Source organism: Mytilus californianus, unplaced genomic scaffold (genome assembly GCF_021869535.1).
Source record: "Mytilus californianus isolate M0D057914Y unplaced genomic scaffold, xbMytCali1.0.p SCAF_13, whole genome shotgun sequence".
Lineage (NCBI taxonomy): Eukaryota > Metazoa > Mollusca > Bivalvia > Mytilida > Mytilidae > Mytilus > Mytilus californianus.
In genome coordinates, this window is record NW_026262615.1 from 28,863,430 (window position 1) to 28,879,177 (window position 15,748).

Sequence of the window (15,748 nt, forward strand, 5' to 3'; positions counted from 1 at the left end):
TTCAGAACCAAAACATAACAATTTAATAAAAAAAAACTAAAATTAGAAAAGTAGTAAATACAGTTTGCAGAGACTATCACATACAAAATGTAGCTGCCACCAACGAAACAATCCCAAAGCGACAAACAAACCTTACAATGTGAGAAAAGAAAACCACTAGCAAGGAGTCCTGACTTATGACAAGCACATGAATATGTACTGTATTGTACAGTTCTGTTTGAGAGGTTAAATTCTATTTAACCAGTCATACATTCATGTGTGCTCAAAATGAGAAACCTCGCTAGCGGTTGTTGTCTCAAGTTATTATATCTTATTTGGTATAAGTGGCATATTTTTTGTCAAATTTGCTAAATTTGTTCAGAATTTTGCAAGACTAACGGTCATTTAGATATGTTGTAGAGAAACGCATCTGTTGTTGTGGTCGTATGATAATTACTATATATGAAAAAGAGAGGCGAAAATAAACTGACAACGCCATGACAAAAAAAAAAAAAAGACAAACAGGCAAACAACATCACATAAAACACAACATAGAAAACTAAAGACTGAGCAACACGAACCCCACCAAAAACTAGTGGTGATCTCAGGAGCTCCGGAAGGGTAAGCAGATCCTACTCCACATGTGGCACATGTTGTTCATGTTAGTACAAACCCGGTGATAAAGCTACTTCGGTAGGTCACATTCGGGGAAAAGGGGACGGGATTGTAGTTGCGACAATTGGAACATATCCGTTGTAATCTGTAAAACGGATATCCCATAACGGTCAACCAACTCCTGACTATTCCTTTTTATCGTCGTTGGTTTCATGTCGCTCTGACGTATACCCATCACATCCTTGAGCCTCCTTTTATCAAAATAAATTAGAATGTTTACTGTCTACCGATCCATAAATATTACATAGAATAGAGACTAGAAACGGAGAATGTGTCAAAGAGACAACCCGACCAAAGAACAGAAAACAGTCCAAGGCCACCAACGCAGCGAGAAAATACAAACTATCATTTAAGTCAACACTACCAGACGTCTTGGTCCAATGAACTGATCTCTTCAGTTTATTTATTAAAACCTAAAAAATACTTGTCATTTTCTTGTTTTCTTCAGATTGTTGTGTCAACTAGTCCATATCCATTGTTTTTCAATAATAAAACAATAAGTAAAATATAAACTATATTTATTCATACTAGAATTAGTTACAATATAAAAAAATAAACAACATCAATATGGACGGACACCATAACAATAAAATTATTCTGCAAGTCTGTCAGTCATATTTCACGGGGATGTATTGAAATAAAGATCTTTAGATTGTGTCAAATATCTTGAAATTGTGTAATAATTCACATATGTGCAGTATATATCGAGATCATATTAAATTGTTACTGTTTTCCGAATAAAACTAGAAAAAAAATCCGTAAGAATCCGAATACGGTCAATATATAAGGCAAGATATCTACTCTAAAACATTATGATTGTATTGTCCGTAAGCTATAATTTAACAAGGCGCTTGCGAATCTAAATAAAACTTCGGAGTATCATTGCCTCAACAAGTAAAATACCAAAAGGAAATTTCAAACAAAGCAACAAGCTTTCAGAAGGCTTTTTACGTGTAATATCAATATCATGTTGGTACGGGTTTAAAATATTTTTCATAATTATGTTAATTGGAAACTACATTAAAATTATTGTTATAAATAAAATAGTAGTAAAAAACTATTATAAAAATCATTAACTTTAATTAAAAGAAATTGTCTATTACAGGGAAACAGATTTCTTATTATGTATGACACAAGTTTGTTAGTCTTTCATCGACCATATAAGATTGCAAAGATAAACAATAAGATTCCAATTCGAGATTAATTCAAACAAATCTATATTTAGGCAGTGTCGATTGTTAAACCAATTCTTGAAAAAGTTCCAATAATGTTTGGATTGTAGATGATAGGGACAAAATGTAATCATGATTGATTAATGTTGCTTTTACGCCACCTTATCGCAAAAAGGCGATGTAAATATTATAGAATCAATCATCTCTTTATTAGAAATATGACAACGAAGAAGTTTAATTCAGGAAAGTTCAGATGCACCAAATTTATAAAGTATTATTTTCATTTGGTTTTCTAAACACACAAATACAATCCGATTAATCGATTATCAGATTTTTATCGTAACGGTATCGGCTGCTTGACACAATAACCCTATTTTAAGTCGTTTGCTGTGCTCACTCGACAAAGAAGTTTCATGTAGTGACTAGCAGCTGATATTTTTCAGTATCAATATACAGAAAACCTGATGATCGTTTCTTATTTTATGCTTATTTGAATTTAGAAAATACATGGGGATAACCCGGCTAAGACCTGTATATTTATCTGATAAATTCATGAAATACCTGTTACCGCTGTAGAGAATAGTTTCAGTATTTATCCTGCAATCAGCCTACTATTGTACAAATAACAAGTATACAAATATGTTTTGCGTCATTTTTCCTTGTTAAAAACAGTACCATCTTACCCTGCTTCCAACTGGAGCGCACAGTAATATTAAAATTAATTTTTACGTGACTTCTTTTTTTTATAGGTCCCTTTAGCGGTCCAAACTTAAGATGTCGATTTTAATTAAATTCAAAGACAACATTTTGGAATTAAACAAGTAAACAGTTTTTTTTTAATATGTACATTGTTGGAAATATAAAAATTATTTGTACTCGTTACGAAAAAGGAAAAAACCTCGGCTAGACTGTTTCTAAAGCTCTTCTAATAAATTTTATATTTTCCATCAATGTACAGATATTGTATATATATCTTAATTAAAGAACATCAATAAATGTACATCTATAAAGACAACAAATCTTTACACAGTATATAACAAGGTAAAAGTACTACCTACATTTGTAATTAATTCAGAATCAAAAATACTGTGGGCATTAATTAGTCAATTCACCGAAATAGAATCTAAAGACTATAGGTAATTCCATTGTTCGTATCACATAAATGAGAATAACGTCACTTCATTGGTTGAATTTCTATTATGACGTCGTCATTCAAGCCCATTGTTTTTGTATACGTTTTTGAAAATATTACCCACAATGCATTAGATTTAAAACCGAAGAATTGTATGACGCACACGACAAAACTATGGGTACTTTGTTATGTAACATAGCGGTCATGTAAACTACAATATTAACAAAAATTTCAATCTGTTGTTACAGAACATATATTAAAAAAATCATAATATACCAATTCTCAAATAACATTATCATTTTGTCGTACTACAGACGTATTTTGAAATATTTCTACCTTTTTTAATATGAAATGCAATAATATTTTGTAAATATGTATCTCGTATGTTTTACCTGGAAAATCGGGAAAAAATTACATTTCTTATAAATTACACCTTAGAATAAGTAGATCAGAGGATGCTAGGGACAACGTTTACCTAAACATCCAGATGAGATGAGACTCCCTTTGCTGTATAAAAATAATCTAACAACATTTAATCGACAATCAAAGTAAAAGAAACGGCTATGTGCAAATATTTCATGATCATAATGTACATTTTCCAATAATTAAGCCGTATGTTCAGTTCTTATCTAAATGAAATTAAATGACCCATATGCTTCTCAAGATTATGAAAGCGCAGATTAATACACTATTTTCATAAATATCATACTATAACATAATTGTCTGTTCCTGAAAACTGTCTATTATTAATTCTCTATCAAATAGTCTCTAGATTCTTTGAATGGAGGTAGTCCATATAACTGTAGGTTTATGTCTTATTTTTATGTGTGTGGTGATTTTTCTTTGAATGACCCATTGGCTGTTTACTAATTGGCTTCGTTATATATTTAGTGAATTCTGAAAAAGTGAATTATAGACACATATGATAAATGACTAAAAGATAGTAAATATTATGATATATACTACATTTTTGTTTGATTAATCTTGACCACCATGTTTGCGGCAAACATTAAAGTGTTTTATTTGAACATGCTGAAATAATCATTAAACTTATTGGCAAACTTTCGCACTTTCATCTGAAAAATAAAGTAAGGGGAAGCATCGTCTTATAGTTTCTTGTTTAAAATCGACGGCAAATACGTGTCACGTGGGCTGATACATTGTCAAATAGCAGTCTGACATTAAACATGAGTATCCGACATATTGCATATCAATAAACTTTGACAATACATGTAGATGACAACCAGTATAGTTTGAATATTGTTACCAGTACTTCAATACTATAATTATGTATAACATGTATATTTACTCTGACGAAAAGACAGACCAAATCAGCATTCCTGCATTTTGTAAATGACATGTACACATCATTTCAATCTTGTACAGTTATTACGCATCTCGAATCTTGCTTCGAATTTATTAAGGCAATTAACCTGTTCAAAATATTCACCGTTGTTCTTACAAATAACTTTCCGTCTTTTTTCATGCATTTTTGGACAACTGATGAATCTTCTACGTCACTGAACGTGCTAATTAGGTAGATTGACACTTGATACTACTTATTAGTCATCATGTTAATGTATTCATTGCAAAGTAATAATATAAACTTAAGAACGCTCGATTATAATGGCCATCATGGTGGAGAAAATCGATAAGATTGTGTTATTGTTAATGGATAGTCATCTCAGCGCAATCAAAGAACCATTCATACCTTCAGAAAGTACATAGCTTATTAAATAATGTAGGACGTAAAAATTTAGGCAATTATTATTGTCTTGAGTTAAGGTGATTTTTTAAACATTTGCATCCGACACATTCTACAACCAAGATATTGTCTGAAAAGTAAAGTCTGTATTGGCTATTGGTAGCACATACTTTAATAAACTGTTGACACAGAGTTTTGTCTCGCCTATCGGCAAAACATTCAGAAAAGACAATCTGATGGACAGCAACATTGCTTATTAATTCAGTCACTGGACCATGATCTAGTGGACAGGGCCTGAAAATGGTCTACAAACTGAGATGTACAGACAGTAATGTAACTTTATAAAAAATATCGTTGTTTATTGTAAGTAGTTCCTATCAATATAACTTAAGCAGAAAAACTTAACATTGAAAATTGCTAATTAATTCAAAGTCACTGTACCATGTCATAGGGGACAGGGCTTAAAAATAGTCGGCAAACTGATATGTACTGATAGTAATGCAATTTCATACAAAATATCATTGATCTAACACAAGTAGTTCTTTTCAAACTAACTTCAGCAGAAAAACTTAACATTGAACATTGCTAATTAATTCAAAGTCACTTGACTATGACCTAGGGGACAGTGCCTCAAAATAGTTGTGCAACTGATATGTACTGATAGTAATGCAACGTCATACAAAATATCATTGATCTATCACAAGTAGATCCTATCAAATAAACTTAATTAGAAAACTTAACATTGAAAATTGATAATTAATTCAAGGTCACTGGACCAGGGCCTTAAAATAGTTTTCAAACTGATATGTACTGATAGTAATGCAACTTTTATTAAATATTAATGATCTATCATAAGTACCGTTCCTATCAAACTTACTTAAGCAGAAACTTAACAATTGTTGACGCCGTCATCGCAGCCTTCGCCGCAGCCGTCACCATCGCCGGAAAAGCAATCCCTATGTCTCGCTTTCCGCGACTTTCGTCACAGGCGAGACAAGAATCGGAAGTTTAAGAACATATCAAGAATCAGAAGTTTTAAAAGAACATAGCAAGAATCGGAAGAAAATTTAGAACATATCAAGAATCGGAAGTTTAAGAACATATCAAGATTCGAAAGTTTAAGAACATATCAAGAACTGGAAATTTAAGAACATATGAAGAATTTGAAGTTAAAGAACACATCAAGAATTTGAAGTTAAAGAACATATCAAGAATCGGAAGAAAATTAAGAACATATCAAGAATCGGAAGTTTAAGAACACATCAAGAATTGGAAGTTTAAGCACATATCAAGAATCGAAAGTTTAAGAACATATCAAGAATTGGAAGTTTAAGCACATATCAAGAAATGGAAGTTTAAGCACATATCAAGAATCTGAAGAAAATTAAGAACATATCAAGAATCGGAAGTTTAAGAACATACCAAGAATCGGAAGTTTAAGAACATATCAATAATCGGAAGTTTAAGAAAAGACAGACAACACAGCATCTTTGTCAATAACAAAAAAAAAATACAAAAAGCACAGAAACTTACGATCAAACAACACAAAAAGACTTTAAAAGATAATATAATGTAAATAGTTAATCAACCATACGACTTAGTAAATATGACAACATACCTTTATAATCAATTTTGCCATCTTTGTTAGCATCTGCTATCTTAAACATTTGTGCTAACTCCTCTTCGCTGAGTGTTTCCCCTAACTGTGTAGTGACCCTCTCAAGTTCTTTCACATCTATCATCCCATTTCCGTCTTTGTCAAATATTTTAAATGCTCTCTTTAAAGTTTCTTCTTGATCCTCTTTCCGGGTCGCATCTCGTCTTATTATTTCCATTAACGCCACAAAGTCTTCAAATTCTATAACATTATTTTCTGAAATATAAAAAAAAAGGTAACTATAAATAATTATATAAACTATGCTTTTTCAAACAGTTGTTGTTCCAAGTACAGCATATTGCTGATAAATTAAATTTCGTGCACATGTCTGTGTATATTTTAAGCATTTTGGTCCTAATTGTCAGCATTTGGGTCCTAATTGTAAGCATTTGTGTCCTTTAGCTTATTATAAACATTTGCGTCCATATTGTTAGCATCTAGGTCCTAATTGTAAGCATTTGGTCCTTATTGTAGTACGCATCTGGGTCCTTATTGTAAGCATTTGGGTTCTTATCATAAGCATATGGTCGATATTGTAAGCATATTGTAAGCATATGGTCGATATTGTAAGCATATTGTAAGCATATGGTCGATATTGTAAGCATATTGTAAGCATATGGTCGATATTGTAAGCATATTGTCGATATTTTAAGCATATGGTCGATATTGTAAGCATATGGTCGTTATTTTAAGCATATGGTCGATATTGTAAGTATATGGTCGATATTGTAAGCATAATGGTCGATATTCATGATCAATGATTGTAATCAATTTATAACTGTACATTCAATGTTCATCCGAGCTACAATGCTTTTAATTATTCTAAATGATTGATTGATTGTTGTTTGCTTAAATTCCATTGACATTTTTTTAAATTGTTTTTATCTTTAATTATCACGGAAACAATATAATATACTATTGTGTAATAGTAGTTTAAAAAATTCAGGACGAGAAAAAATTACAAATAAAAATTCCGAATATTTAGATTTTCTGCAAAGCCTGGGCAAAGTGCTACCTTCAGACCCATCATACACTGTTTTACAAGTATTTAAGCGTACATAGGGCTTAGTATTCTTCCTAGAGAAGGCGTTGGATTTAACGAGACGGGACTTTGCTGCGTATTTAAAAATCTCGTACCAGAGCCCACAATAATATTGGAATGTAAAATGTATTTTTTTTTTATCTGGAAGCAAAGACAAAACGACACAGGTGTATTTTGGTGGTCATATTGTCGTATGTGCATTTCATATAAAAATAAGAAGATGTGGTATAATTGTCAAAGAGACAACTCTCCACCAGAGACCAAATGACATAGATTTGATTTGATTTGATTTTTGGTGTTTTAACGCCACTTTTAAGCACCGCTTTTGGGCTATTTCGTGGCGACCAGTTTTTATTGGTGGAGGAAGCCGGAGTGCCCGGAGAAAACCACCGACCTTCGATAGGAAAACTGACAATCCTAGTCAATTAAGATTGGAGTCGAGTGCACCCGCACGAGCGGGGTTCGAACTCACAACCTCAGTGTTGACTGGCTAGTGATTACAGTAGTAACTACTTAGACCACTCGGCCACCGAGGCCCCCCAAATGACATAGAAGTTAATAACTATAGGTTACCGTACGGCCTTCAACAATGAGCAAAACCCATACCACAGTTTGTTTTATAAAGTTGTTACTGTTGTTATGTTTATACTAGAAATGAGAAACACTGACTACATTGTACGTTGACACTTTCCCGTTGAACTTGTTTGTACTATTTGCATCAAACTTTTATCAGAATATTGTAGTAAGGGTTAATTTTGAAGATGTTTATTGGCTCGAAACTCGGCATTTTCACTCACTAACTGAATGAAATAAGTGGAAGTCCGAGATCACACGTCAATGAACGCAGTAAAAACTGTATAACTTATAAATAAAAACAAATGCAAAACGAAATATGTCGAAATCAAAAATTTCTTTATCACTTGCAGGACTATTTTGCATGAGTAAGAATTCACTCGTGGCATCATAAAACGCGTTTATAAATTTATAAAATTTTATGTTGCCATGACGGTCGACAATGAAAGAAATCTGATAGTACAGTATTGTTATTTGATGTCAACCGCAATTTCATCACTCTTGTCTTTTTCATGGCTCCGAATAACGGAGATACCAACCTGTACGTACATACGTGGCGGTTGGTTTTTATTGGCGGAGGAAGCCGGAGTAGCCAGAGAGAATGAATGACCTTCAAATGCACATATAGCCGCTTACTATATAGAAATTCTTAAATGGTAAATAAACCTACTGTTTTTATCACATGACTTTATGAAGTATTCGATTTCTCTTTGTGTTGGATTCTCACCGACTGCTCTCAACAATGTACCAAGTTCTGTTGCACAAATGCTGCCATTTTTGTTCTTGTCAAAGATGTCAAAAGTTTCCCGTAAAGCTGAAATCAAATTATCGAACGTACAATAATTATCTTAAATACGTATTGCGTACACACGAAAACTAGAACTAAGATTAAACTCAGAAAAGGATACCCCGCCCTTTAGATTCGATTTAATATCTCCCCGTTAACATGTTAAATTTGGGATTATACTCCTGTATGTAAATCGTTATCAAGTGTTCTTAACATGTAACTATCCAGCTAAATCAACACAAAACAACTAAGCTATGTGAGGTGTCATATATGAATATATTTCTGGTTCGGTAAAATATTTACAAAATAACATAACAAATTATATAAATATAAATACCTTCTAAATCTTCGTTGCCTGACTGTGTCTGAAACAATAATATAACGGACAATATAAGTATTTGGTAATAACTCTTTGATATTTTTTCCAGCATCAATTTTAATTTGGAAAACTTTCTAAAAGAACTCTTTTTCGGGTATGGATTCGATTTTCCATTACATGTTCAATACATACAATTATGATTTCTATATTCTTTAATATTTTTGTCATGTTTTCCTTTATATTTTTTCCCATTATTCTCGATTATTTATATTTCAGCACCTCATTGTTCTCTGTTCTTTATTTTTGACCTTTTTTCTCTATTCTTTATTTGTTAGTTCCATTTTTCTGTAGACTTGGTCTATTATTCTCTATTCTGTAAACCTCATCCAGACCCTCATAAACAAAGCTGTTGGAGTCAAGGATTTGTGCATTTAGCCTTGACACCATAATCTGACCTATAAATTGTGCATTACTTTACTGACTGTGTAATGACTGCACTTAAGTATTTTTAAATCACACGATTACAAACTAAATCAAACTTCGATCATAATTTGATAAATCAACATTCAAACTGAGGGAAATAATGGGTGGATCTACATATAGTTATACTGTACGTAGCGTCTCATTGGTTACTCAATGACCAATGGCAAATATTTCATGCATTTTCAGGACGAATATTATTAAAGATATTTTATTTATAAGGCAAAGCTGTGGAAAACTTGAACTTTGACTAGGAAATAGGGGATACGTTGTAAAGGGCCCGAATTTCTCACCTCCACAAACAAGCCGCAAAAAACTGTTGCACAAGTTCTGTAAAGTGTAGAGAGCATGGCACTTAATATATGGGGAATAAAATTACCTCATTATTCATATCGGAGGTGTATGTATGTTTTAACATCCAACACAGAAACCCTGATTGTCTCTTAGCATGATTTTTATTGTCGACCGGTAGAAGTGTAGGTGAAAAAATTTCTGCAACCCAGTCGACTTTTGGTGTGTTTTATTCATGTTACTCACTTGTTTTGTAAACACATCGATGAAATAACTAAATGCTGTATTGAATAGTATTTCTATTTACGTTATGTAGTTGAATTCTCATACTAATGCTGAATCAAACGATCTTTAACAGTTTAAAAATTGATTAATTGTTGTTTGTCTGACGTTCAGTGGCAAATATTTCATGCATACTGTAGAGTTCAAATAAACAATAAATTCAATAGGTAGGTCCTTCAAAGTAGGTAGTCCAGGACGAAGGAAGCGAATTTCGATTGCTACTGGAAAGGAGGGTATATTGTATTGGTTTAGAAATTATGTCTCCGAAAATGCTTACCCTAAAAACAAATAATTGTTGCAAGTGTTTTAAGAGTACGAAGAGCATTAATACACTCACTACAATAGTTATCGAACTTAGTGTCCCCAGTCCCACCTAAAGTGCAAAACGGGTGCATGGATTTACTGTCTGGTTGTAGAAGTCCATGAATGGCAATATTTGAAGTTTTCCATACACCAGTCAACCTATGGGGTTTAAAATACCAGACATTCAATACGGAACGCATAATACTAAAACATACTTTAAAATGAATTTGAAATATTTTCAAGGTCACAAAATAATCAAAATAGTTTCAATAATGTTCGATGCGTCAAGGATTTCAATGAAATTTAAATCAACACCTTAATTACGAGATATTAATAAGATTACTCATGCTGAACGATATCCTGATATGATAAAACTTGCTATAGAATGTCAAATTTTTGAAGCTTTTGACGATAATGTTCAATTTGATATGTGTATATATATATAGGATTGTCAATGGTAAATAATTTACAAACAAACCAAGCTTGACCAATAAAATTCACGTATTTATCCTCTCCTTTTGTGCATTAGGGTATGCAACAACAGGAACGAAAGCGTTATCATTGAGATGTAGTGTAGTACTATACTAATAGTCCGTATTTATATTTCAAAATTTGAATAAGTTTATTCATCTCTTTTTCAGAAAAAAATATATTTAGTCAAAATATTTCTAAAAATTTATCACAAATAAAGAACATCTCCAAATGTGATTTGATTTTTTTTCATTTTACTAGTATTATTAATTTCACCACCGCAAGACAGACCATAAATGATTTATAACTTATTTCGTAATTTCATATTTGCAGAATTGTTTATTTTTGATCGTAATCGCCCCAGAGTATTCATTTCCCAAATCAGATCTGAATTCAATTATGTATATTGAACAATCAAGTCAATGTAACAATACTATCGATTAACCTTTAATATAAATATTATGATAAAATACTTAAAGAGAGGATTAAATTCAAGTGGATGTATAACCTTACAACAGATGTTTATATACATGTACTAGGTACACACAAATGTACAACGTTCAGTGGTTTATAGATCTTTCAGTTCATCTTTCATTTTCTAGCCATTCTTCATAAGTAATTGAAGATTATTCGCATGAGTTATGCTCATACTGACAGTCCAAAATAGCGTGTTTCGCTATGTAAAAAGCTCTACAATTCCACGATCAATTTTATAAAAATCTTACGAGAATAAATACTCTTCAGTCATAAACATTTCAGCAAAACTTGCGATCAATTTTGTTGTGGAAAGAGCCAAAGTGGTATATGTGTATTATAAAATAACTCTTCCAATTCCAAAAATATAAATAAATAAATAGGGACTAAAAGAGAGGCGAAGGATACCAAAGGGAAATTCAACCTAATAAGTCGAAAATAAACTGACAACGCCTTGACTAAAAAGAACTAGACAAAGTGTCCCCGCACTCCATTCTGAAGTAACTGTATTATAACAAAGTCAATGTAAGACTTTCTTTGAGATATTATTGTGTCTGGGAGACACAAATGATGCCCCCGCAGATGCAAAGTGTTATTCTAACATACACAAAGTTGAGTATGGGAGCACGTACATAGGTCTATGGTTCACTGTAGGAGGAGTTATCCGGAAACGCTATGCACTTCTTACGCAAGTATATACTCCAAAAATGACAAAGTTCAATTATCTCCCAAAAGAGCAAATATTAATAAAAATCAAAACCCTACCACATGCACACCTTAAACATGTTCAATATATGTACAAACAGACAGCAAAGTGAAAACTTCCTAGCATTCAAACTGTAGGAGGAGTTATGCGGAATAACTATATATCCATAATGGGACGGAGGGACGGAAGGATAGAGGGACGGAAGAGCGGACGGACGGGCGGACAGGAATAAAACAATATGGCCCCAAATTTTAGTTGCGGGGGCATAAAAAGACAAACCAGTACACAAAACAAAACATAGAAAACCAAAGACTGAGCAACACATAATCCCCCAAAAACTGTATGTGGCACCTGTCGTGTTAGTACAAACCCGGTAAGAAGTTTAATTCGGTAGGTCAGAGGAAACACAAATTTACGTGGTTATCTTAACAAAGTTTTATTTAATATATTTGATTGGTATAATTTGATGCTCATTGCAATTACGTATCATTAATGTCACAACTGACCCGTATGGACAAAAATAGATGTTCTGTATACGTTTGTCACTAACGTAGTAAAACTATGTCAATTAGATAACAATCTCAATATGTTTCTTTAGATTGTTGTCTATTTGACATATACATCACAACTTCTGTCATACACATGATATAAAAATAAGAAGATGTGGTATGATTGCCAATGAGACAGTTCCCCACAAGAGACCAAATGACACAGAAATTAACATCTATATAGGTCACCGTACGGCCTTCAACATTTAGCAAAGCCCATACCGCAAAGTCTGCTATAAAAGCCGAGAAATGACAAATGTAAAACAAACGCAACAAACGACCACCACTGAATTACAGGCTCCTGACTTAGGACAGGCACATACATGTACATACAGTATGTGGCGGGGTTAAACATGTTAAACATGTTATAACTAGTATACATGTACATATTTGTTTAGGGGCCAGCTGAAGGACGCCTCCGGGTGCGGGAGTTTCTCGCTGCATTGAAGACCCATTGGTGGCCTTCGGCGGTTGTCTGCTCTATGGTCGGGTTGTTGTCTCTTTGACACATTCCCCATTTCCATTCTCAATTTTAGCTGGCGCCCCCCCCCCCCCCCCCCCCCTAACTACAATATATGAACAAACTATAAAAAAGGGCTTAACTCATCAGATAGATACAAGCACAAAAACCAGTAACAAAAACACAGAGTGGACGTGGCAGGGTACTTATACATCCCCACAACAAATAGGCAAAGATCTGAGAGTACTCGCAGTTACTAATAGCTACATTTGAAGTTCAAAGCCAATAACAACTAATAAAAAAAATGCATGCATCTAAGAATAAAATATCTGTACCTTACACACTTTTGACGTTTCAACTGCATGTACTAATTTCTATGAGCTTTTTATGGGTGAAAGGTGAAAATACCATAATGCTCAAATACAAACGTATGCGTAGCATTGCAAATTTTGCAAAACTAAGTCAGAACTTTAACCATCTAGATAAGTATAAATCTTCGACGTTATTTTCCTTATCTATTGACAATTAACCCCAGCGTTTCAACCCCCTTATGCAAAGCAGTTCTGCCTGGAACATTTATACAAACTCAGGCGAATCTGGTGATAGACTTTTTGGCCTTTTTGCCCCTAATTGTAAATCAATATATTTGGTTTCCCAAGCTTTTTGCGACGACCAGTCCTGATAAAGATCATTCAACCTACAAGTGCTTTAAGTATTGACATATGCTGTTGACATACTTTTATAATCTGATTATACAGTTATCACAATTTTCATTCGTGGGACACCCCTTTTTTCAACGAAGTCCATCTCCTCCCTTTCATTCGTATATGTCCAGTAGTTCATAACATGCCTCACTTGAAGAAAGAAGTAGGTCGGTGATTTTTCAGTACGAATGAAAACAAATTATGGAAATCGTTCAAATATTGATTTTCTATATATACTTTCAGTTTGTAGTTTTACCTTGTAGTATGTGTTATAATATATATATACAACTGTATCTATAATACGGGATCAATCACATTTTTTAATTAAACAAAAAAAAAACCAACTGTTCAATGTGAATTTTTAAAATGATGAATAAATTCATTTCGGTGCCGTCTAAAATCAGACATTCCACCTGTTCACTGTGACAACGGGTAACCAATGAAAAGAACAGGTAAAATAGAATAATCTACATGTTAACTTACCATTTTCCAGATATCTTCAACCTGAGTATTTCCAAATATCCACAAATTGCGAAATTATATTGCGTTATCAACAGATAAAAAGTCAATAACAGTGCAGAACAATGACCGTGAAATATTGCACAGGTAAACTGAGGTATGTTTTTGTTTACATGTTTCTACCTTTACCCTTTGTAAGATTAATTCTGATTGGACAATAAATTGCATTGTGTGTGATTCCAGTTACGGATATAGCTATGATTATCCGGATGATCTTATTAACAATTTTACAATTTTCATTAATTGAATGAAACAAATGACACTGTTTTAAAAATTAAACAATCATTGATAAAACTTTTTCATTTATGAATGTATTAAATACCCTGATACGTATTTTGACCTTTTTACAAGTGACAACATGTGAAATAACGTTCATTTACAACATTTTCCACAGGCTCCTGGAGAAAGGGCCCCCTTTTTCTAAATTAAAAAAAATTCTCTTATCTTTTTTACCAATGCATTGTATAACACGACACATCTGCACTTTTTTCATGTGTTTTCGTAGCTCTTATCCATACGATAATAATAAAACAGTAGTTTATGTTATTTTATTTTGTTAGTATTTTATGATATTTCAGTAATTACTGGTTCCCCCATTCAATGCACATAGAGGTGTTTGCCGCATGAGCATTGACCCTGGAGGTCCCGGAATCAAAATTTAATTTGCTTTCATTATATCTGCATGCTTTTTTATTTTTATTTATTAGTATTTGCATGAAGCTGCATTGTTTTTATATGATAGTCGGTTAAAGAGCTCACCAGAGCTCATGTTCTATCTGTTACTATATACATATATGCCGACTTTAGATGAAATTTACTTACTTACTTACTTACTTACTTACTTACTTTTTAATGATACCCCTCGATCTATTTGTCTTACGACTGTTGGTCTCATGTTAGGATGTTCAAACAGGGTGGGTTGATAACAATGTCTTCTTGAGTTATTCAAGTTATGCGACCACTCCTTTTGAAATTGTAAATTTCTGTTATCACGTTAAGAGAAGAACAACTGGGAAAAACAGCGTAATCAAAATTGTACACACAAATATATATAAACATTGTCTATATTTGACCACACTCCTCAATAAAAAAAAATCTGATAAAAAATGTCCCGTGTTATTTTCCATTGTTACTTATGAATATGGCTACTAAAAGTGAAACCAAGACACAGTGATTTTGTAAAAGCACACTAACCATGACCCAGTGATTTTGTATAAGTATACAGTGATTTTGTACAAGTAAACTAACCATGACACAGTGATTTTGTACAAGTACACTAATCAAGACACAGTAATTTTGTACAAATACACTAACCATGACACAGTGATTTTGTATAAGTATACAGTGATTTTGAACAAGTACACTAACCATAACACAGTGATTTTGTACAAGTACACTAACCATGACACAGTGATTTTGTACAAGTACACTAATCAAGACACAGTGATTTTGTACAAGCACAATAACCA

The 15,748-nt window shown here is 32.8% G+C and overlaps 1 protein-coding gene across 1 annotated transcript; it reads right to left on the minus strand.

Annotated features, from left to right (window-relative positions):
- Positions 1-1,155: 1,155 nt before the first annotated feature.
- LOC127723476 (calmodulin-A-like) lies at positions 1,156-14,411 on the minus strand. The gene is made up of 5 exons (XM_052230129.1): positions 14,244-14,411; positions 9,060-9,087; positions 8,606-8,749; positions 6,282-6,536; positions 1,156-3,855 (listed from the first exon to the last, which is right to left on the minus strand). The coding sequence occupies exons 1-5, from the start codon at positions 14,244-14,246 to the stop codon at positions 3,767-3,769; spliced, it is 519 nt and encodes a 172-aa protein (XP_052086089.1). The 5' UTR covers positions 14,247-14,411; the 3' UTR covers positions 1,156-3,766.
- Between the last annotated feature and the right edge of the window lie 1,337 nt (positions 14,412-15,748).

Bases quoted from the DNA above. Each gene is read 5' to 3' on its own strand.
- LOC127723476 (XM_052230129.1), bottom strand. The intron at 6,537-8,605 runs GTAGGTTTATTT...TTTATATTTCAG, and splicing joins AAAGTCATGTGATAAAAACA to AAAATAATGTTATAGAATTT. The intron at 3,856-6,281 runs GTATGTTGTCAT...TCACTTTTTCAG, and splicing joins TGGCAAAATTGATTATAAAG to AATTCACTAAATATATAACG.